The following is a 24,567-nucleotide window of genomic DNA, read 5'->3' as shown; positions in this document are numbered from 1 at the left end:
TTTAATTTAAAGTAACAATTTAATGTAATGAGCCCACAGGTTCACTGTCAGCAGGTAATAACGACCCATAGATAGGTTTTGTTGCTAGGCAAGATCTAGTGGTTGTAATAATTAGAGGAAAAGTGTGGTGACTTAATTTATAGAGCAACAAAGTTGATGTCGGACAAAGTTGGCGTCTATGGATGGATGTACAAGGTATGTGAAAGAGCAGCGCCATGTTCGATTCCCATGTGTAAATAGCAGGTAATGTTGTTCCCATTATCCATCATGACCTCTATTATTGTAACTATGACAACCAAAGGCGGGAATACCTGCTGCTGTAGAGAATCTGTGGATTCATATCAGATGATGGGAAAAATGGTTGACATTTATTTAAAAAATGGATTTTACTAAATGAAAGTCACATGTGGTTTTCATTAACAGACAATGCACTGGCTCACCTTCAAGTGGAGTTTCCTTTCCAAATGTAGAACCACTGGGAAAACTTTCCCCATTTCCACGGTACATGGAGAAGGCGGAAAGTACAAAGAGGTCATACCTCCAGCAACACTTGCAGCCTAAATAATCATTTATAGTTCAGTTTGTGGCTTCACGAGTTGCCCTGAAGGGGTCAACTGCTTCCTTTTAAAAATGCTGGTGGGTCAAGGAACTGATACTGTTTATCTTTACATCATGCACCCTACCCTCAATAAGACATACTTGGCATTTTATCATATAGAAATGACAAAGGTTGACATGCATGCAACCATGCATCCTTCTAGATGGACATCAGGATTACATGTCCACATTTCACACCTTAATTCAGCAGGATGCTGTTGTGTTGGTAAACTGCATAGCACTATGTGTTTAAACCGTGTCATATTTAGCCAAACTGATTTTAAACAGGCTCAGTAGATTCCCACACATATACTTATGTTCAGGCCTGGCCACAACTGATATTATCTTTATTATAATGAACAGCTCCACTGCATTAGTCCTGCCTCTGTAACAGTCCAACAGGAGGCTGCTTGGCTGAGAATCAACCTGTGAGCAGATCACTTAAAATCTAAGCTTTAGCTAACAAGGTTCCTGATTGGTTACAGGAAACGTTTAATCTCATAAACATAAAGTGGCACGCGAGTCCAAAGTCAGCACATTTTTCATTCACTTTTTTGCTGCTGGGAAAAACACACAGCAACTGCTGCCTTCATGTGCTGCTCAGAATGTCGTAACTAAGAAAAACTCATACATACACACAACTTTTTGGAAATGTACTGGCTTCAATAGTGGCCGGTAAAGATATGCATTATTTTAATTTTGTGACGTTTACACAAATCTTAAAAAAAGCTTTTGCCCAAAAAACTTCAATACTGAATATTTTCATGTTGTTGTTGAAATTCGCATATTGTTCCACTTAACAAAATGAAATGATGCATGAAGCCATATCTAACATCACTGACTAAAATTTAAGTAAAAAAAAAAAATAAAATAAATTGTGACAGTACAAGCACAGGCAGGGATACAAAGATTTCTTTGGAGCATTTTCACCCATCAAAATCATTTCTGTGCAAAAACATCTCACTGATCACATATCAGAAACAGATGCAGCTTTCAGGCGCATTCTTTAACAGGGAACACTTTTCACTGTAAAATTATCTCTGTGAATTTTATATAACGACTCTTTCATTCACTGTTATCCATTCATTGTCCTTCCTATTTTAGGTCACAAACCTCTAAACAGTCACCAATCCGATGCCAGTTTTGTTAGCAGTTATTGGTGGTTGAAAAAATATTTACGGTGCAACAACATTTCTGCAGGCAGCGGAAAGCCAGAGCGCGTCCATCGTGGGTGCTGAGACGTACGGACGTTGAGCGCGGTCCCTGAAAGCGGCGCCGAGCTGCCGGGAGCCTCCATGGAGAGGGACTGAGATGAACCAGGACTTCAGACCGGATCATGGCGGCGCCGCTCGGGCGGGACACCTTACCTGAACACTGGTCCTACGGGGTCTGCGGGGACGGGAGAGTCTTCTTTATCAAGTGAGTGGCGTATTCGGGGCTTTGTGGCACCGTTCCTCCCGGTTCGGCGGGAGTTGGCGGGGTCTGCCGGTGTAACAGGTGTTTTTCTCCCCCTCCTCCTCCTCCATGTCTGCGGCAGCGACCAGACTCGGACCACCACCTGGCTCCATCCGCGCTCCGGTGAGCCGGTCAACTCGGGACACATGATCCGCTCAGGTAGCTAGCTAGGCGGCTTCCTCGGCCGGTCGAACTTGCGGTCATCTTATGGCTGTTTACTTTCGTAGTGCCGCCAACTTCAGCAGGCGGTCAGGGCCGAGCCCAGCGGGAGGAAACTTTCAGCTGTCTGTTGTGGTTTCCTTTCAGACCTGCCTTGGGGATGGGAGGAAGGTTTCACGCACGAAGGGGCCAGTTACTTCATAAAGTAAGTACCTCATCACCTCCACCTCCACCTCCACCTGCGCAGAGCGTGAAGTTACCGAGCAGCTCAACATGGCTGCGGTGTAACTGCCCGACGCTGGGCGGCTGACCCGCTCATGACCCGATCATGACCCCTGTGCCTTCATTAGCTGCTGGGTGTGCAGCTGTCAGCCGGACACAAAATCCAGGTTATTTTACTAAATGAGTTTCACAATGTTTTCTTCTTTTTGTGTGACATAACTGGGGCTGCACCTGATATTTGCCCTTGACTCATTGTGCTTTAACCCTTTAAAATACACACTCCTTGGTATTGGTGTTTTAATTGTGTTTTGTCTTCACTGGTCCCTCCTTGAGCAGCCTTGATGAAGCGCTATTTCTCCTGATGCTATCTGTGGAATCACAGCGCTCTGGGATTCACTGTTGACACATTGGTTCAAACTTTTTGTCAGTGGCTCCAAAGTGTTAAGGCACAAAGGTAAAACTGGCCTCATAATCTCTGTTTATGCAAATTCAATGCAAGTGAACAAAATTTGTATTTGTGCCTATTTCCCTGGTTTACCTCAAGATATACTGCTGACTTATCAGCAACTTATCTGGTGTCTGCAGTTTATCTTTGTCTCGGGAAGAACATCAGGCTGAGGTTGGGGTGGACCTATGTTGTTATTAGTTTTAACCATCGTCAGATACTCTCAACCAAACTTAAAAAACTGTTTTCTGCATTGGCTGTTTCCTATTGTTACCATGGTGACAGAGGTCTTTCTCAAGAAACGTTCCCCTGGGTCGTGTGAGACGGGTGACAAAAACACCTGTGTGGCTGCTCAGGCTGGTCTTCAGTGTCTTTTAATGGTTATCTCCAAGTTTTAGTGTAGTTTGTCTGCAGTTTGAATTATCAGCGATTAAAAATGCAACATATTTAGTATCAAGTTGATTTAGCCTAGAGCTCAGGAAAAACAAACTGTGTGAAGTGATGCTAAAGTTGGCTTCCTGTTTGTATTTGTTCTCTTGGGTTGTATGGGACATTTCATTCTCCTCTTTTACTCTTGTTTGGTTATTTTCTCTTTCACCGTGTACTATCAATTGCTATGTCAACATTACATACAGAGGCGCGTTTGTTTCAGGGAGATCGCAGATTTTTTTCAGTACATATTCTGTGTGCTTGTTTGTAAGATTCCTTGGTGGATAACTGATTACCAGCTATGAAAGAACGTGGCTGGTGTTGCTTTCACCTTGTTACACTTTGCAGCTGTGCAAGTTACAATCATAACTTGGGGGGGGAAGGCTCAGCTTGAAAGTATCTTGTCCATGCCTTGATTTCCCAGTACTCACGAGCAGGAACATCAACATAAAGTATCATGGCTGGTGGTTGATGCTGTGTGTTGCATAGAATTAGCATTGTGAGTGCTGGAGTTGTAACCTGCTGCTATGAAATACCCTCAGTGGGATTTAGCGTTTTATAACGTGTCTATGCTGAGCGGCTGTGCTGACATAGTTAAGTGTTACTGCAGATAAGAAAGGACAAAGGACAATTATGTTACTGTTGATTCTTCACTGGAAGCTGAAGCAGTTTGAGGGTCCGAATTCAGGCTCATTGTTAAGTGTCTTGTGTTTGATGCTAATTAAATTTGCTCCGAATCAATACTCAGTCGCTGTTATATTTTGCAGTGATGCATGACCCAAACTCTGTGCGTGTGTGTGTTTGTGTTTGCTGGCACTCGTTGAGAAACACAAGAAACCAGCAATTACTGTCTTTCTTTTTTCAATGAATCCACAATTTCGTCTCTTGTTTAGCTGGAACATTAACATTAACCCCAAACACACTCCAGTTTAAATCAAGCTGTTAGCAAGCAGCTGTTGCTTTGTCTCTAATGTGATGGTTAGCTTGAACTTTTCAACAAGTTTATCAGCAATGGTCAGGTTTGACCAATAGAAAGAGGAAACACCAGTCATGGCTCAATGATGCACGTGGAGAGCAGAGGCTGGCCTGTGTGGTCTCCTCGAACAGAGGAGCTGCTATAGCTCAAACTGCTCAAGAAATTCATGCTGGTTGTGATAGAAATGTGTCAGAAAACACTCAGCTGTGTAGCTGTAGGTCAGTCAGGGTGTGCATGCTGAACCCTGCCCACTACCAAAGGTTGCTACAATGGGCACATGAACATCAGAAATGGACCACGGAGTGGGCCAGATTCTCTTTTACAACATGTGGATGACCAGCTGCAGTGGAAGTAGTGTGATGCTTTTAAGCAATGTTGTGCTGGGAAGCCTTAAGTCCTGCCATTCAGGTGGATGTTATTTTGAGTCTTAGCACTGGCTTAAACATGGAAATAGTATCCCTTCAGCAGGATAACGGTCCCAGCCACACTGCAACAATGGTTCAAAGAACAACAACCAGTTTAAGGGGTTGACTTCTGTGCGTCTGCTGGATAAGAAAGTCAGATCTACGGAGGCTCCACCGCACACCTTCCATGACATAAAGGATCTGGGGTCAATGTCTTGGTGCCACACGCCACAGCTCAGAGCTGTTTTGTTGGCAAAAAACCTGATCTTCCCAATTTTTGCCAGGATCATAATCCTATGGCTTTTCATTGTATAAGTAAATATGTGCATATGTTTAGCTTGCATTGCAGTTTGATTTAGGCGATAGCTTGTGCTTCATACTAAGCAACTTCAGCTGAGAGAAGAAAAATCTTTGGGCATGTTTGTTTTCTGTGTCCCTCTCCTAACTTTTAATCATCTTATGAATGATATTCCTCCAACAGAAATAACAGGGTGAAGCAATAACAACCTTGAAATCCAATATCCTATTCACATTGAAGGGGGACTATTTATCTAGAGACCATGTTTGTGTAACAGTCCCCCAGGGTTCCACCACTGTCTGCTCTGGAGCCTCTTCTATCCGAAAAATGTTTTTCATGTTTTTATTACCAACAAAAAGAAGAGCACAGCTCCTGCCGTGCGTCTGCATGTGTTTCACTGTCCTTGCACACTCGGAGTTCGTAAAAGCAACTTCTTCTGTCCTTTCTCAGAAAAATTGTTATTTTAAAGTGACAACCTGGTGATCACTGAAAGCCAATCCTACACTAGCCACGTCCTAATGTGTTCCCTATGTAATGGTCTATTTTCATGTGAATGGGATCATCATTTAAAATTGAAAATCATTTTGTTTTGAAGACTTCAAACTAGAGACTGAGACCATAAACATTTACTGAGGCAATAAAGTGAGAGCCAAGTCAATTTTCACATAGATTTCAATAAATTTTTTTTTTTCTTCAATAACCTGTTGGTCATTAGGTAAGATGCAGCGTTGGCTTCGCTTTCAGTCTACATCTACATTAATAGGCAGTCTCTGGTTAAAATTCAGGTACAACTGTTGATTTTCTTTTTTTATTGACATTCCTTTAAATAATAAGTAAATTAATTTATTTCATGATTTGAGTATACTACTGACAATCATCAAGGATAAAAGCACAAAAGTAAAAGCGTAAAAGCTGAACAATGTGGTTCTCACATGTAGCAACCAGTAAGATGAAAGCAGCATTAAACTGGAGCAGGTACTGATCCCCACATCTTAACTATGACATGGGGTTGGGCTTAAAAATAAAATCTCAGATTTTTGTCACACCAAACGTGATTTACAATTTCAATAAAAAATGTTTAATTCTTAAAAACAAACTAAAATGATAAAAAAATCATTCAAAACAAGCTTTGCCTTTATTTTGTTTAGATTTTCCATTCTGGGACTTAAACAAAAATTTTTCCTTTTGAGTTACAGTGGAAAAGTGTAGAAAGTTTCTCATTTCATGTTTTCTCAAGAAGCCTGATGCCATTTTGTCCAAGTGGAGTTGCCGTACAGCTCGTCCAAGATGGTGAAACCGGCTGTGCATTACTCTGCTTGCTGCTTGTGTGAATCACATCGGGTAACTAAGAGCTTGCCCCGCTCTGAACTACGACAGTGAAGCGTCGCAGCAGAAGTTAAAGAGAAAACTAAATTTCACTCAAATCAAATTGGCCTAATGTATGAATTCCAATTAATTTATGTATGCTCAGCTCTAAATACCAATTTAATGAAATCCATTTTAGCTAAAAGAAAATGACATTATACACAGTAGAAATTTTAGGCCTACTTGAGCTTGGTATTTTTTTCACACTAAAGTCATGCTGATGAGATTTACTTATGTCCTCCTCACGTACTGGAATAGAAGATATTATTCAACTCTGGATCTTGTCTGATTTCATAAGTCTTTATGTGTATAGCCCTTCACAGGAGTAATTCATAGATATGTACAACTTCAACTAAGTGCTGACAATTGCGAAGCTGAATGGCCTCTATTATGAGCTCACTCCACTGTTAAAATCAGTTAAGATATTACAGACAAATCATCTCTTCAGGGTTGTGATCTTAGCAGTAAGTGGTTAAAAGGTGCGGAGCAGAGTGAAGGGATGAAGTTAATCTGAAGCATTGAATTAGTTGAACTCCTATTGCGAGTTAGCATCTCAGAGAGAATGTCTTTAATCGATGAAAAGTAATTAGAAATCCTACCTGATCGATAAGACAGGCCCTGACTCCCCTCAGCTTTGTAACTGTGTCCTTTGTTGTGTGAATTGTTGTCTCTGTTCATTGTCACTGAGACTGAATTTGTTTCAGAGGAGTGAAATAATTTCTCCTGATGTAAGTGCAAGGCTTTTATTTCACCGATGGCTCCAGTGCATCATGCTATAGAAGAACATCTCCACTCTTGTTCTTTGCCTGAATTTACTTTAATCACTTACTTTAAACACCCCATGTCCTGCCATGGTTAAGTGAGTTGTAAGCATCAGGCCAGTTTGTTTAGCAGCTTCTTTTTCAAAAGGCCAAACACACTCTCTTATACCTCACTTCAGAGGCATTGCTTAGTGTGCATCAAACGTTTGTTTGCCCACACTCATACCTACGTAAATGCACACAGTTATGGTGCGTGATTCTCTCTTCCCTCAGAGGGGCCTCCAGATGGGTCACCCTCCACCCCCAGCCACCCCATCCTGCAGCCACTCGCAGCAGGGGACTCCTGGGAGGTGGGGAGAAGAGCCGATCAGATTCAAGGAGGGATAAACCTCCTGCAGGAATGTCTGCATGACTGGCTTCACTGAAGGGGATTGAAGGAAGGCAGAAGTGAGGAGAAAAAGACACATGCACGCGCACACACCCACACACAGTGATGTGAAAAATGATAGAGCAAACCCTAGAGAAGAGAGATGACTGTTGGTTGATAGGGGACAGCTGGTTCAGCCCTACAGGCCTCACCCCTGTCCTTGGTCATTATCCTGCAGCTCTGCTAGTCTATAAAGGTATGAGGAATGTGTTCAGTGCCTTAGAGAGGAGATGTGGAAGAACTCACTAGCAGTTCAATCCATGCTGGAAGCAATTCACTGTTTATCACCTCTCAAGTGGTTTCACATGATGTGACCAGCTGTGGATAGTTCACATGAGCATGCTAACTATTAGTGTAATGAAGTTACAGCATGAATCATTATTAAGCAAAAATACCAAATCCTGTTTCTCAGATGTGGAGATTTGCTTCTTTCCAGTGCATTTAAAATATTTTATTTCTCATATTTAAGGCAAGCTGTCTTTCTGAAGTAAACATTGTGTTCCATCAGGTTTATTACAACAAAACCCCCCCCACACACATTTTAAAAAACAATCGTTAAAAACACATGCCTTACTGTCATTTATCTTTATGTTCTGACAAATCAGAATTTTTTTTGGTCATTTTTAAGACTGGTGGTTAATCATGATTAATCCAGTGATTAATCAGATTTAAAATTTTAATTCTTTGACAGCCTTAGTAATAATGGATTGAGTTGAAAATTCAACAATATCATTGTCAATATCTGCCGCCTTCATTTATTGCCAGATTTCTCAGAAATATGGTGTTGAATAGATCGAAGAAATAGCCAAGCAGGTTTCATGTACAGACACAAAACAAAAGCCTTTTATCAGATAGGTTAAATAACAGCTGCAGGGCCCTTAGTTCTTTTCACACGATACAACAGTATACAACTATTTTTACCCCCCACATCTCATTTATCTTCTGAGTGAACCTGTTATTTCTAACCTGATCGACTGAATCTACAAGCTGTTTGCCAAGAACCGATATCTTCTAATGAAACATTAGAGCAATCTGATTTAACTCTGCCAGCTACCACCCCTACAAACGATGGTTCGTTAGTGTGGGCATCTGAGCTCAGCGTGTGAGCTATGGTCTCTGATCCTTTTCATTGCAATCAAGATAATCCACTGCAGCTTTAAGATGAACAGAGAAAAATGCTTTTGACCTTGTGCCATGGTCCTCATTGGCATATGTTCCATCATTCTCAGAGCAAAATACAGAAAACAGGAGCTTTGCTTTCCCCTAAATATACCCTTACCTGCTGTTGCATGACCAAATTTCAAGTGAATGTAATGAGGACTGGGCTAAATCTGTGTGGTGATGACAACTGTCAGATATGCTTCCCATTTTGCTCAATACGCAAAAAATGCATTGCTGGAAAATATTTTATTTTATTGCAAAATAAATAAAACATTTTGGTGTTTATTTTACTGACTATTGTACCAAGCAAAAATGTTTGTTGAGGTCTGGAGAAAATAATCTCTGTAGCACTACAATGTTTATGGTGTTAATGATTCTCAGTGCTCTACAGTTTACAACCTAAATTAACATTCATAACATGCTATTTCTCTTCAAAAAACAGTTTCTAAGATCAAGAGCATTTTCACTACACAGTGGCTAGATATGTATTGACTGTATTGTAGATAATAAACCAACATTAAAATGATCTAAAACAGGCCTGTTGATAGATGTAGACAATGCTGGATGTGGCATAAAATATACAATGGAGGTTATAAAGAATATAACACACTTAATTGATAATGAAAAACACAAAGAATCAAATCTAAGACTGGTAAATGTTAACAAAGCACATAAAAAGAAATACACAAAAATGTAATATTTCTGATGAAATCAATAAGTAATTGTTAATTTGCTGTAAAATTTGGACCAAATGAGCAGTTGAGAATTACTGAAAAACATTGAACTTGAGATTTTACGCTGAACGATGGTGACACTGAAAGACTCGGGGCTTTGCCGTCATGCAGAGGTATTGCTCCTGGCAGAAACCTGAAATTGGCTGTGGTGATTTGAATGCAACCTGATGGCAGCGTAAGCACAATGATAGTATCACGAAGCTGTGACAAAGAGGCTTATCTCAAAGTAGCTTACAGCAGTATGGCCTCGCAAGCCTTAAACCATTTAAGTCTCTGTGTTATACTGACTGTAGATCCCATCAGGATCACGCGAGTAGTTTCTGTCCTGCAATATTTTTGTGAATGACTTTACTAAACCTTCGAGGGTTTGCTGCACTTTTTAACCTCTTTTTGTCAGCAGTGTGAGCGTTCATATTTTGTTGATATTCAGTCCTTGAACAACTATAGATTGGGTGAAAAGGCCAAATAGCAAACCTATTAATATTTCAAAGAATGCTGAAGTCTGGCTCATTCCCTTTCTGGGTGCACAGCAGGGTAGCATTGAATATCATGAAGCAGGCAGACAGTGGGAAAAATTCAACATGACTGATGAGTCATATCAGAAAACACTGTGTCCCTGAAAGACGGTGTAGAACAAATATGAGTTGGTCTGTGTATAATCTTCATTTTTGGTAAGGTTCTTGGTCACTAGATGAACACAGCACTGAAAGGACCTAAATATAGATGTGCACTTAGAAGGTCATGTTGCATTGGAGTGCCTCCCCCGAATGGCTACTGTGAGTTTTTTTGTTGTTGTTGTTTTTTTTCTTTTTTCTTTTAAAGGCCACATCATATAATGAGTTCACAGAAAGTGCTTTTTCTTTCTCTTTGTGAAACTGCTAATAAAACTGATGGATCATATTAAAGGCGTAATAACACAGGGTTGGTTTGTTTTGCTGTCTAACACTCTTTGTTGTCAAATGAAAAAGAGGCTTTGTTTGCAGTGGAGCCATAGCTAAACCAAAGAACCAACAGTTCCCTAGCAGACAAATGAAGCCTGCCAAAGAAAGCTTTGTCAACAATAGCTTTTCTGTTGATTTCATCTGTTGAAGGTGCTAACCAGTCTGTGTTTGCATTCGGAGCAGCAGGAAAGTTAAAGATTATTTCTTGTAAACACTAGCCCAAGGACAGTGCTTATATCTAATTTTGTCTTCACAGAATGTTCTCCATACTTAATGATGCTCCCTCAAGGAATTGCTTCCAACACCTGCTTTTCTACAAAAGACTATATTCAGCAGCATATGCCATGATTATATTTAGCTTTTTTTTTTTTTTTAAGCATACTACAATCACTGACTGTCTTTCAGCTGACTCTACATTAGAAAAGTAAATTAGTAACTCCCAGAGGTGTCAGGTAAATCATTTCCTTGCTCCTTCCTGGTGTCACCTCAACTAGTCCCACACATCTCAAAGCTTATGTGACTCTGTGTTAAGATGTCCAGCATTTCCCTTTTTGAACTTGCACAGTAAAATTTAATTGCATCTTATTTAGAGCTTTGAATGTCAGCTGCACGGCTGCATGGCTGAAGTGTCAGATAATGCTTAGTGAAGGGGGATTCACACAACAAATTTAAAACAGTTTTTGCTGCACTTTCCACAGGATTGTCAGCTCACGGATGAATATTTGATATTTGTTCTCCTTAGAAGTTGAGAACAAGTAAAAGTTTTGGATGAGGGCAGGTGTCTGCGTGTGTGTGTTTTGTAGTGAATGAGTTTGGAAATAAGACAATTAAGTCTTTATCAAACCTTCCCAAAAGATAACATCAGCTGAGGCAGCTTCTCTTTCACACCCTCGCTCTATCTCTGCCAAAAACCGATGATTTTTGGTTCATTCGTTCTGTTTCATGTCTTCACCTGTACCTTTGCCCTTCAACTTTTAACTTTTAATTTTTGGTGAGGCAAGTAGTGAGGTCCTCTCCCAGTTTAATCTACAGCAATAATACTGTCATATCAACCTTTTATACCCCTAATGAGACAGAGAGAATGAGAGGAGATGCCATTGTGCAAAGGTCCATGGGCTGGACTTGAATTTGGCCCAAGTTTTAATACTTCAGTTCTATAAATACGATGAAATGCCAAAGTGCCAGGCCCACATAACCCGTATTTAAAAACTGTGCCTTCAAACAAAGGTGACAGGTCCTCAACAATTTTATGATGCTAGGACAAAGCAGTAGCCACCATCCATTCCTTCCTGAAATCTGCTATATTTTTCTTCTATCCCTCAGAGTGCTCAGAGCCTACTGTGATTGGCTCAGTCAACTGATGGTGCTCTACTGAGAGGTTGGAGAGAAGTGATATAAAACTAACCTGAGATGGTGTTTGGTTTTTAAAACCACCAATATATCACCTATTTGGGTACCAATGCCTCAACTTCTACAAATTGAAATCATTAAACAGTGAAAATTAAGACATTAAACATAACACAACTCCCTGAACAAAGGTGTGTTTTAAAAACATACCCGCCTAGGTAGGAAAATAAAAATGAGTAATAAATAAAGATCAGTTGAAGTACGGCATGTAGAAAATACTGTACAGATTTTCAACTTCACATCACAACTGCTCATTTAAATAAAAACCTCTTTGGGTTTACTATGCAAGTTGAAATCTTACTTAGGAAACAGCAGTGCTAACGCTAGGTGCTAAAACGTGTTGCCAAATGGCTCTGCGTGGCTCGTCATTGCTATCGTTAGTTAGGTCAGTTAACTCAAATGTGCTGGGTGGCTCAAACTCAATGAGGCTGGTCAGTGCTACATGCTAAACAAAGTTGCTAGGATGGCTCAACAACAACATATTGGGCTTTGTGATAGTGTGCAGTCACTCGGATGAAACAATTTCGCACATTCGGTACACTCTCTAGACACACCAGTGTTGGAAAGTGTTAGCCTGTGCAGTGAGATATCTGCCCTGATAAACCTCTGGCAGATGATGAATTGACTGGCAATATCAGAGATGTGCCACTTTAGTGGTGGGTCCCTGACCGTTAGTGAAAGAGTCTTAGAACCACCCAGATTTACCTTTTAGTTTTTTTCTTTTTGTGAGCCTAAAATGTATAATTTAGAGAGACGGATCATATTGAAGCTTGTCTTCAAGTTCTCTGGAAGTCCAGTCCTTGATGAAAAATGATTCTGAGTATCCATCTCTCCAAGGCCAGTCAATTTGGTCATTTCAAAAGGGGACAAAGACAAACAGTTGAACATACAGAACATTTTGTTGATTTGGACAGTTATAATTGATTGAATCTTGCTGATGTAATGAATAAAAATGATATTTTCCAGAAATGCCACATGTAAAGACTAAAATCAAAACTGTGGTTAGAATTTCTAAGTCTTTTCAGCTGCACAAGTTGAAAAAGGCTCACAAATTATATTTTGAAGCCTAGAACTACAGCTGCAGGTATCAGGATGTTCAGTGTTTGTAAGACAAGATGAGAACAGTGAATCATGGTATATGTCTGACTCACTACATTCATTCTGAAGCCCAAGGAGACTGCTACTGAGCTAGTCAGCTACCTCTGTGCCTGCAATTATTAGTGCTTAGTATTGCAGATGGTGGGAGTATGATGGTAACAGTTTTATTTGTGTTTGTAGATGGCGAAACATATTGATGTATTTAAGCTTTTCAGGAGGTTATTACCGATGGAAAATCTCTCCCATGATGCTTCACACAGCGTCAGACTAACATCCATCAAGAACCTCCTAGTGGCTGGTATCTCCCCTCTCTGGTTGCTGTATTCTTCTCATCCTCAAATTGAGCTTTTATGTGTGGAGATCCACCGCACGCCCATTTGTCTCCTATACTTGTTTCTCCTCATATGTTACGTGCACAAAATTGCTTGTTGAAGCTATTGTTGTCCGCAACATGCAAGTGTGTATGTGTGTGTACACACGATGAAGACGCTTTTTGAAGTTAGTCTGAAAATTGAGGTCTTGAATATTTCACCTTGCCCCATGGTTACAGTGTTAATCCACCAACTCAACCCATTCAAAACCATTTGCATATGAAAAGCTAGTCAGAAAGTAATGCTGAGTTTTCCAATCCTGTTGCTGGACTAATGAATATGGAAGAGTATTTAATGTATGTGGAATGTATTTAAAATGGAAATGATCATTTTAGACACCTTGGCAGTTGACTGTGATTTTTTTTCATCTTCAATTTAACAAAATGGCAAAACTAGCTTGATCGTTGCCTTGATTATCATAGTGCCATATTTTTCTTTCTGAATGTTGCATTTCTGAGGAGATGCTCTTTCTATCACGGTCATAGTTGGTCAGCTGAGGTCTTCAAAAGTTGACCAAAGACCATACACCATTCATCCACACAAAGAGAAGATACACACACTTGTGCCATCTATTAACGTGTTAGCCACATCATAAGAAATGGAGATTTGTGTATATGACTACCTTGTTGCTCTCAATTGATTGAGAACAGCTGCAGTAGATTTTTAAGCCAAAGGAGAGAGCAGAGTTGAGTGTTGTTTCTCCCCTTGCTTCACTTTATCAACAGCAATTTTCCATTTCGGAGAACTGCTTCCTGCATGTTCAATCAGTCTTAATTTAAAATTTACTTGGAAGACACACATATTAAACATTGTGTGCATGCAGACTGTGAATCTGTAACTGTTGGTGAGCACAGATATCTGGAGAGATGGAATGATGGAGCTACATCTCTATACCTGCCTCACTGCCTGTTTGGTCGCTATGGTTACATGTGACTCAACACCAGCAGCATCATATTTTTTTTTTCTTCTGTCTGTTAGTGTCTTTAACCACTTAAGTCTGCAGTAAACTTAATCATGACCATTTCCTTCTTTCTTCCTGGTGACAAAAGTGAAGAACTCAGCACATTACAATCAGACTGCATGTCAAGAAAAACTGAAGAAGCCTTAGAAGATGCACTTGCCCTCAATTAAACCTTTCTTGGAGAACCATGACCTGGATGACTGAGAATCTCACAGATGTGTAGAGACAAAGGTACAGCACAAATTGAAAGCTTCAGTCTTTGGATCTGTAACAAAGACTGTTCAAACTCTATTAATTAAAATCAACCTTTCTTTATCTGCTCACCACAAGGAACCAGGAGTGGAGGTCAGCAACACTTGTATCTTACACCTTAATCCTTTTCTCTCACTAATCCTCAGCCAAATAGATATACTCTACCCACTTGAAAATGGAAAGAGAAGCAGTAGAGTCAATGTGTTGTATCACTCTGGCAAGCTAATGACCATATTATACAGAAATAAAAGAATAAACATTCGTTAAGGGTTTTTATAAATGATTGAGGGAAGTCAATGGTAACTCAAGAACATTTCTATTATCTCACAAATTTGGTGATGGAATCTAACTATTGTCAGGTTCATTTAGAGGTGTGATCAACTGCATTCATTTGGCCTTAGAGTAAACACAAGAAACTTGTGCGACAAAAAAAATGGACCAGACTCAGTGACTAACTCCCTGACAACAAACTTTCGCCCTGCCTTATGTGCCCTGAAGATAATGTCTAACTAAGCCAGTGAGCAGGGAGCTGAAAAATGTATCCATTTACCAATAAGGCCATGGCCAAATCATCTTGAGGTGCTATTACCCTGCTTTCTGGTAGTTTGCTGCAATATTTGTACTACCATGTAGCTAGGGCCAAACAAGTGAATTGTGATCAGAATAGCAATATGTCCAAGTGTGATATCCAAATAGCATGATCAATGTTTTGGCAGGCCTAGGTGGCAGAGTAGTTACTGCTGTTGCCTCACAGCAAGACGTTTGTTGGTTCGGTTCTCAGGCCGGGAGCCTTTCTGTGCAGAGTTTGCATGTTCTACCATTTCTGTTTTGGTTTCCTCCTACAGTCCAATGACATGCATGTCTAGATGAATTGGTGACTCTAAATTGTCCGCAGACATGAGTGTGATGGGAGGTGGTTGTTGGTCTCTGTATGTCTCAATGTGTTGTCTCTGTGATAGTCTGGGGACCTGTCCAGGAGGATCAACTTTTTATTTATTTTTTTTTTGTGAAAGCTAAAATGTTTCACAACAGACCATAAATGATTTTTAGTTGGAAAAATAATCTCAACTCTGGCAATAATTGGGTGAATACCTCGACAGTATAGCCCTCTCCATATGTTACGTTCTCATACATGTAGCGTAGTAACACTGAGCTAGTGAAATAAATCACTTGATGAGCCACATGTATTTTGAGTTTTTGTTGCCCTCAAGCCAAAGCATTCATCCTTACTTCCTGTGGCCTTGAACAGTTGTCACAACATCCCACCCTCTCACACTCTTTAGAGGATTAAAGTCACCTCTGTTCTTCTTACCACTGCCTGCTCCTTCATGTTCTCTGTATTTCTTCTATCCTTTGATTACATTTTTTTTTTCCTTTGCTGGTTCAATCGCCCTCTTTTACCGCCCCCCCCAAAATAGTATTTGTGCAGTACTGCCATTCACACTACAAGCAATGAGCCTGAAATGGGCTCTGAGTTCATAAAGGAACTGTGACAGTAAACAAATCAACATGATCTCTGTTGACCAGCTGGCTCTGACCATGGGGACATTAATGTAATGATGAAAAATATGTTTTTACATTTCAGTTGAGGTTGCTGCTCAGATTGCCACATGTGCTCAGTGTCCCCTTTGTACACTCAAAGCAGAGCTGATTTCTATCTATATATATATATATATATGGGTTCGGTTCCCGGACCTGGGGCCTTTCTGTGTGGAGTTTGCATGTTCTCCCTGTGCCTTCAGATACTCCAGTTTCTTCCCACCGTCCAAAGACATCATGTTTGTTCTAAACTGTCCGTAGGTGTGAGTGGTTGTTGGTCTCTCTTTCTGTCTCTGTGTGTTGGTCCTGTGATGGACTGGTGTACCGCGCCCTCACCCAGTGTGAGCTGGGATTGGCTCCAGCACCCCTGTGACCCAGAAACAGATAAGCGGTAGAAGATGGATGAATGAATGAACTTGCTGTATTTTACATGCAGCAAATCAGAACATAATCTCTTATATTTTAAATGTGCGCTTTACCAGTGATATAGCATTCCCAGTGTGACTTCACCTCAAATTAAAAGCTGTTGTTCTCCTCTGTTCACTCCTAATGTACCCTAAAATGTAACATGGATATAATTGTTGCCTGATAAAATGCAACATTTGTCTTATATTGATTCTCTTTGTCATAGTTGTTGGACACCAGAATTGTAATCAAATATAAGATTGAGATTGCAGAGCCCTGAAGAGCACACGATGTGCTATGAAAACAACAAACTTCAGAAAGGAAAAATTCATGAAATGTTGAGCCTACAAATGGAAACTCTGCCCAGAAGCTTTCTCCACTCTCCACAAGACAAGCCCACACATTTCTACGCTGTCGTCTCACTCTTCTCTACATGACTTTTGTCTGTGGACACAAAACAAAAGCTTGGCATTGGAAAGTGTAGGGAGATCCATCTGTGTCCCACACTGAGCAAAGGAGGACAGACACAAAGAAGGGATTGAAGGACCCAAAACACAAACAGCAAGTGAGAGAAACAACAAGATGGTTGATACAATGTTGTGGCCCTCACAGTCTGGCTGGTCGTGGGAGACAGTGGCACTTCTGTCAGTGTGAGGAGGAGGCCAAGACTGCCAGGGCCAGGCCTCCAAAACATTAGCAATGCAGTTCAGAGAGAGAAATCACATGAGCAGCACTGGGGAGGTTGGGGACAAATGGGAAAGACAAAAAGGGGTGACACTGGATGGGAGGGAACAGCAGCTGGCAGTAAGAGAAGAGAACTAAGAGATCAATGATATTCAAACATCTGGAAGAATCGAAAGAGAGAAATTCAACATGCTGTCCATGATCTGCTTTGCTTTTCCCAGTGTTGTTTAATTGAGATTCTCTCACAACTGTATTTGGAAGACACGTAGCCGACAGTGAGGACAGGTGGACAGCATTCACAAGAGATGAAAACCTGGGTGAAAGGAAGGAAAAACCAAGAGTGTCCAGCCTCTACAAGTGAATGAGTTTTGAGAATTAGAATCTCCAAAAATCCAGCAAATAGATAATTTGTTCTGGAAGAATGGGCACCTGCTGCAGCCGTGACCCCACACGGGAGGCTGGCCACGAGCTGGTTCCCATTAAACGTCACACTGCCTGGCCAAGGACAGCGAAGGTGGTCACCAACCTTGACAATCATGAATTTTCCACATGGGATTTGACCTGTGACACAAGGTAAGGTGCATAAGACAGCACAGTGAAGAGAGGATGATGTCTGAAAGTGTTGGTTTAAGGTAACAAATGTTTTCAGGCACTACGCCGCAGGGATGTGACAGGGATTTCAGCTTGTTAGCGTCTGTGTTTCCCGAAGAAGCAAAGTTCCCTTTGATACAGCATGAAGATACAAAGTAAAACAAGTTGTGCATGCCGTAGTTTGTCAGTTTTATGTGGCTGTACCAGTCCATAAGAGACATAAAAGTAGACACTTAATGTGCAAGTTGAGGGTGTGTCCGTTTGGTGGCTTCACATGTACACAACTGACTACACACACACCAAAAGCACACACGCCAGTTGTGTTTGTCTTACTCTTTTTTTTTTGTAAACACACACATACATATACACACACTTGCACTGAGCTTCAGCTGAATGCAAACATAGGTCTAATTCATCTTGACAAAGGGTGTATGACAGCTTTACTGTAGTGTTCAGCACTTTCCTCAGACTCACTCAGCTGGACTATAAAGATGCATGAGGAAACCAGAGGGGTATTCCAGAGAGCGGGGTATGTGAAAACTCTGAGTATGTTCATCCTGAGATGAGGGAAACTCTGAGTTATCAGTTCCAGAAAGACGGTTATGTGAAACTCTGAGACAATCACCATGGTAACAGACTCTGTGAACATAACCTGCTCGCTGGCAGTGAGTTTCTACCTGTCTCCTCCCACACAAAGACAGCTGTTTTCCCTGTGGACATGGATTTCCCATTCATTCCCAATCCGATTGATATCGAAGGCCAAGTAATTCGAAATGCTTTACATGGCGAGAGATTAGATGTCCCAGCGTTTCCAGCGGAGCATCTGTCATTTATCTCAATAACATTCTCCGGCCATAGATCACCAACCTCACACACTGTGTGCAAATGGTAATTTTCTTTACAACATCAGTGATGTAGAACACTTTGGAAAGGCAGCAGTGTGTAGAGCTGTGAGAAAAGTAACTTTTACACTGAAACGGCTGTTCCCAATGATGGGAGTGTTCCGGGACACAAACCTGTATGAAACGTCAAAAGAGGAATTCAACAGGATTTACAGATCACATATTCTATTTTAAATGATATACATTCTGCTGCTCTCCCTGTGGAAGCACACAGCGTTTCTTCTTCATCCCCACGATCATCATCATCATCATCCTGTGATGCAGGAAAAAAGACACTGTTTCAGAATACTTCGAACAGCAATTGTTTCAGTCGGAGGCTGAACGAGGCAAAAGTTTTATTTTTTAAAAAGACACGTGCATCCTTACATCTGATGTAGGCACTTGTGTCCTGGGGGGTGACCCCGGGATGCCCTCAGCTCCTCAGCCTCTCAGACAGGTGACGGCTCCACCCGTTTTTCGGGCCTCTGCCTTCTTTCTGTTGGCTAAGCAGAATTCAAATGTCAATCTCTTTTTTTAAATTAGTAGATTTTATTTCGTTCGTGTACACATCGTCTTTAATAAATGTGGGTAAACATTGTATGATGTGTTCATCTACTCAGTAGGCTATTAAATGGGGTGACGTTAAAATATTTTGTTAGGGGTTTAAATTAATATTCACTTTTAATAGCTTAACTCAATTTAAAAAATAAAATTAAAATCAAAGTGAGGTACAATCATAGCAAAATATCCCTTTTTGAATGACGTTTTCATATAAAATTTTTAACTGCTTCCAAATATGCTTCTCCCGATGGACTGCGCCTAAATGAAGATCTGATTTTATTCCCATTTATATTTGTAACTGTAAGCTATGATCTCTAACGGTTAAATGTAAAACCACTCAAAGAGTACATCCAAACTTACGTGTTGACTCGGGTAGTAATTTTTTCCTCCTGCTGTTTCTCCTTTGCTGCTGCAGCAGTGTTACATTTACGGCCAAACATGTACTCATCCTCTCCATAGGCCTGCATTAAGACCTCCAACTCCATTAGGTTGAAATAACTGGATCTTTTTTTTTCTCGGTTGTCATGGTGACTTGAAGGATCGGGGCTACATTGATGATGCTTTTTATAGAGGTTGTGCACGCGTGCAACTCAAAGTGAACACACTCAGATCAGCTGTTCTGGAACCGGATACTCAAAGTTTTCTTACATTTTGCAAAAAGAAAAGGAAACAAAAGAAGTAACATTTGTTACATGAACTCTTGTGTGTGGAAACCTGTGTGTGGTTAATGCCTTTAATAGTGTGATTGTTGGTGTAGATATCTTATTGCAATTTTACTGTAGATTAAGCTAAGGTTAACGATTAAACTGGCACTTGTTGACATAGTGCCAAATAACATTACCCATAACATTACTCATTTTGCAGGTTGAGCAAACAGATCCCATGGTCCTGGACTAACCAGTTATTATAGGGCTTGTTATGCAAATCAGTAAAACGGCAACATTCTGCGATGCATAAACAAACATGGCTAGTCATTTGTGTAGTCCTCACTTATTGATGAAACATTAGATATTCACAAACCCTGTTTATATTGACAAACCCTTTCACTGTAACTCTGATAGTCAGCACACTTATAACGATATCAATGTATAAGGCCCTGCTGAAGTTCTCTGCCAAAGTATGTGAAAGCAGATGCGTTTCTCCGAAGATGTAAGTATCGTCATATGCCCCACAACACGACAGTTTCATGTTCGATAAGGGAAACTCTTTGTTCTGTTGACGGAATAGCTCTCTGGAGATGTCAAACTCTGTCAGCCTGAGTATTTGTTATGGAGGGAGAGCTGTTGCTTTGTATCTGGAGATGTAGTTAATTATTCAGGAGGAGAATTTAGCTACTTAAAGTTTTGTTGGTTTGACATCCTTGATCATTAGGGAAAAAATCCAAATGTGGAAGACATGATTAGATATTTACTGGCATTGTGGTAAGAACCATAAAGCTTTGTTAAGCAGCACTAAAACTGTGAAGTTCAAGAAATAAAAAGCAAATATAAGCTTGAGTTGCTCTATGATTTCTCACATTGGCCAATCACCAACGACCCTGTGCAAAGCTTTCTGACTCACCCACCATAATAACTGATTTAATCATGACAGAAAAGGATAAATGGTTGTTATCAAGTCTCTCCGAGGTGTTGAACATGGTTAGATTTCAGATTTGTTTATGCAGTCATTTAAGTTTCTGAAAAAAGTCACTGCTCTAGTCTTCCTGTGGAAGTCCAGGACTATTGACTTATTCCACCGAAGGCATGTTTGTTTATATCAAGCATTTAATATTAATATTAATTAATATTCAATAATATTGCTACATTAATAGACAACACAAGACATTAGAATGAGACATTAAGAACGATGAGACAAATGAAATGAGATGAGATGTTAATTCTTTATTCTGCTTTTATGGGTGATCTGACCTTTTTTTCTTCCTCAAGATGTTTAACCTTATCCTATAAAGCTACATGGTGTTCAGTATGGTTCAGATAACAGCACAGTGCTACCAAATATCCTGAGGGATTCAGGACTGAAACAGCAGCTCTCTGAAAGAGGTAGCGTTGCCTAAGAGTGTTTGATGGGAGGTCCTGATTGTTACAAATGTTTCTGCTGAAGATAGTAAGTGTGAATAAATTTTAAAGTCTTAGTTTCTCTGGAATTATCTGATACGTCCTTCCTGATATCATACACACCAAAAAAGAATCTGAAGATAGTCATGTTGGTTTCCCTGTTGATAAAGTGACAACCCCTAGTAATAATATGCATTGATTTGTGAAATGCTGTTTTGAACACTCCAATATCTAATTTGGCCATAGGAATCGTGGTTTTTGCTTTTTTTGGGAGGGAACATAGAGCTGAGGAGGATTGTTGAGTGTATCTGCAGTGTGCAGTATAGTGGTGTTCAAATGCAACCATCTTTTAAAGGATGAATATTATATGCCTTAACAAAGACTTAAAACCAGACAATGAGACAGTAAACACATTAGGAAAATGTTTTTTGAGCTAACGAATCATGTGAGATTCTATATAATCAGACGTTGGCTTCACTCTATAGCCCCAGAACATATGTACAAGTTTACCTCTGTTGTCCATCCTGAAACATTTAAACAACTTTCAGATTGATTGCTGTGATTAAGGATAAAAGGGGTGAAATGCGCCTGCAAGTGCTCAAAGAATTTCACTATGACACATTTGTCTGTCCAGAATTCATTGACCTCTGAACACGAACCTACGAACATAATGCAGCTCTGCCATGCATGGTACTCTGGATTTCTTCTGTACATGGCAGTAATGATACTGAAATAACTCATTCTCAAGAACTTAAAGTGCTCAATATCATTTTAAGTTCTTTGTGTTCTGAAGCAGTTCTTTGACTGTTTCTTGCTCTCATTCAGGATATATTTTGTTTCCAGTATCCAGCAGTAAAGATTTTGGATTCCTGCTTCTTGAAAAGCTCTTAGAAAAGCATACTTGTATTGATGACAGTTCTAATGATTCAGACAATGTGGAACCAGTTCTGGATTACCTTCCTCAGACGTAAGAGAGTTGGGTTTTCTCTATCAACAATTAAAAGTTACCAAAAATACATTGGCAATTTGATGTACCTATGTATTGATGTATTGGGAGTAATTGTAGTGGGGTTGCTGCTTCTCTGTAAGCTGAAGCCGAACTGCACTCCTTGCTTGAATTTGGAGTGCAAAATAGTTCCCTGAGACACAGAATCAGTCACAGGTTTCAGTGTTAGTGTTTTTGCCTGACAGGCTGTCTACTTATTGGCCCACCTGCTTGGTATTCAGCTGGTGAATTGGCTGCTTGGTTGCTGTCGAGCTCTGTGTTTTTGACTGAATCAGGTTAGCAGTAAAAAGCAGTCCATTAGTACAAGAACAGCTTTTGTCCAGTCCCCTGGGGTACTGTAATGACAAACCACACACTGTAGCAGGAGCCAGTTAGATAGAACATGCTTTCTTTCCAGTGTTATTCTGTCTTGTTTTTACACCTCTATAAAAGTGATAGGAGAATTTTATGAAGTAGACTTTTTAATCTTCATTGCACAACATGTAACATTCAAAGATGCCAAAGCAGTAGTTGATATAATATGATTAATCCTTGAAATATACCATATCATAAACGATGCAATGTAGAGCTGGGTGGTATGACACTATAGCAATATCTTGAATAGTTCAAACTTTTGCCTTGATTATACTGAAACCATTCTTTTTTGAACCATGCACTCCATAATCAGTGATCAGGTGAGGCTGGCGTCTATGTCATGGTTTTTTGTTGTAGACGACAGTGAACCACAGAATTTTCTAATAAAACAGACCCAGCAATGTTTCCGAAAGTCTAATTTGCAGGACAGGAAAGCCCGGACTGGACTGGAGGCTGCTGGGTATAAGCATAGAAAATGTGGACTACCATAACTTGGATGAGGCTCGCAGTGTCCAGCCTGTTGTTTTCATTAATGAAAACCTGCTAATTAACTGATCGGCTCGTTGGAAAATAGTGGGAAATGAAATGATTATTTTCCATGTGACGTGTTCACATTGCTCGTTTCCTTGGAGCAACCTGCTGTGAAACAGAAAAGAGAAACACACACCATCGTCTGTTCCATTCACCATGTTATTGATAGAGGACTAACCCTAACCCTCCCAAGATAAGTGTGTGTTACACATCACTAAAACAAAGCTGGTTGGAACGCACCTCTAAGTCACCAGTTTTGTAACAGTGTTTTTTTTTTTTTTTTTTTTTTACTTTCAAAGGCTACATTCACCATATCCACAAAGTTATTCTAGTATTGAGTAGAGGACATAATGTGTTTGCCAGGAAGATTGCTGCATATGCAAGGCATCATTACACACGTGGATTGTTCAGGCTGATGTATTTTGGTACCAAACTGTAAATGTTTATCAGCATTTTATTGCACCCAATGACTCAAAGTGGACAACACTGGCCTGCAGTGAGCACCGTTGACTCCCAGGAGGAAGGTTCCCTTTCCCTCCCAGAGAGATGCGTGTCGGCTTAATTGGTAGTTTTTAAGAATGAAACGTTGTGCCACTGTATGTTGGCCTGTCCACGGTGAACCCCACCCTCACCCAGCGTAATCCGGACCACTATATGGATTTTATATCAAAATTGGAGTAAGGGTTTAGGAATTGCAGCTCTTCAAGGGTCCAAACGTAATTGGACAATTGATTCGAAAGCTGTTTAGTGGACAGGTGTGAGTTATTACTTCTTTATGTCATCATCGATTAAGCAGGTAAAACCTGGAGTTGATTCTAGGTGTCGCATTTACATTTTGAAAGCTGCTGCTGTGAACCTACAACATGAAACATGAAAGGAGCTCTCAATGGAAGTGAAGCAGACCATCTTTAGGCTGAAATTTAAAGAGAGAGAGAAAGAGAGAAACAGTTTTGTACATATACAGGCCGCAATTGTTTATAAGCCGCAGGTGTCGTAAATATGGGAGGAAATGGCATATGGCAGGAATTATGTTACACAGAAAGATTTTGCCTTTTTGCCAGATTGATCGACTTTAACTTGAGAGCTGCATCATATGCATTGCTTTGTGTGTTTTCCATGATAAGGGTGTGTGCATGAAGCGCAAAATAAATGTAATCTGTAATCTGTTAAGTAATTTCATTGGTCTGATGTTATGCTAAAAGTATTAGCGGCATGAAGCTTGTTACGCGTAAAAATCCAGAAATTGGCCGCATAGTTGTTTAAGCCGCAGGGTTCAAAGTGTGTGACAGCGTGTGACAACATCCACCCAAGTGAAGAACACTCTCCAGGAAGTAGGTGCACCAGCATTTCAGTCTGCCATGAAGAGAAGGCTTCATGAGAGCAAATACAGAGAGTTCACCGCAAGGTACTAACCATTAACGAGCCTCAAAAATAGAAACAAAAAAACATTTGAAGAATTTTTCAGACAGAATTCTTTGGACATTGTCCACTTACTTTT

The 24,567-nt window shown here is 40.3% G+C and overlaps 1 protein-coding gene across 6 annotated transcripts in view; it reads left to right on the top strand.

Moving 5' to 3' along the window:
* Nucleotides 1–1,861: 1,861 nt before the first annotated feature.
* Nucleotides 1,862–24,567, top strand: part of LOC115056913 (pleckstrin homology domain-containing family A member 7-like) — a 135,326-nt gene continuing 112,620 nt past the window's right edge. For 2 of the 6 annotated variants that reach the window (XM_029523696.1, XM_029523695.1), the window contains exons 1-3: nt 1,862–2,016; nt 2,135–2,211; nt 2,359–2,416. In XM_029523696.1, the coding sequence (XP_029379556.1) occupies nt 1,934–2,016; nt 2,135–2,211; nt 2,359–2,416 (218 nt within the window). In that variant the 5' untranslated portion in view covers nt 1,862–1,933. Of the gene's footprint in view, nt 2,017–2,134; nt 2,212–2,358; nt 2,417–17,209; nt 17,665–24,567 lie in introns of those variants that run through there. The other 4 variants (XM_029523702.1, XM_029523701.1, XM_029523700.1 and 1 more) reach the window with 3 other exon arrangements.

The sequence above is a fragment of the Echeneis naucrates genome, chromosome 16 (assembly GCF_900963305.1).
Source record: "Echeneis naucrates chromosome 16, fEcheNa1.1, whole genome shotgun sequence".
Lineage (NCBI taxonomy): Eukaryota > Metazoa > Chordata > Actinopteri > Carangiformes > Echeneidae > Echeneis > Echeneis naucrates.
The sequence above is the reverse complement of the archived record's forward strand: the minus strand, read 5'-3'. Positions and strand labels throughout refer to the sequence as shown.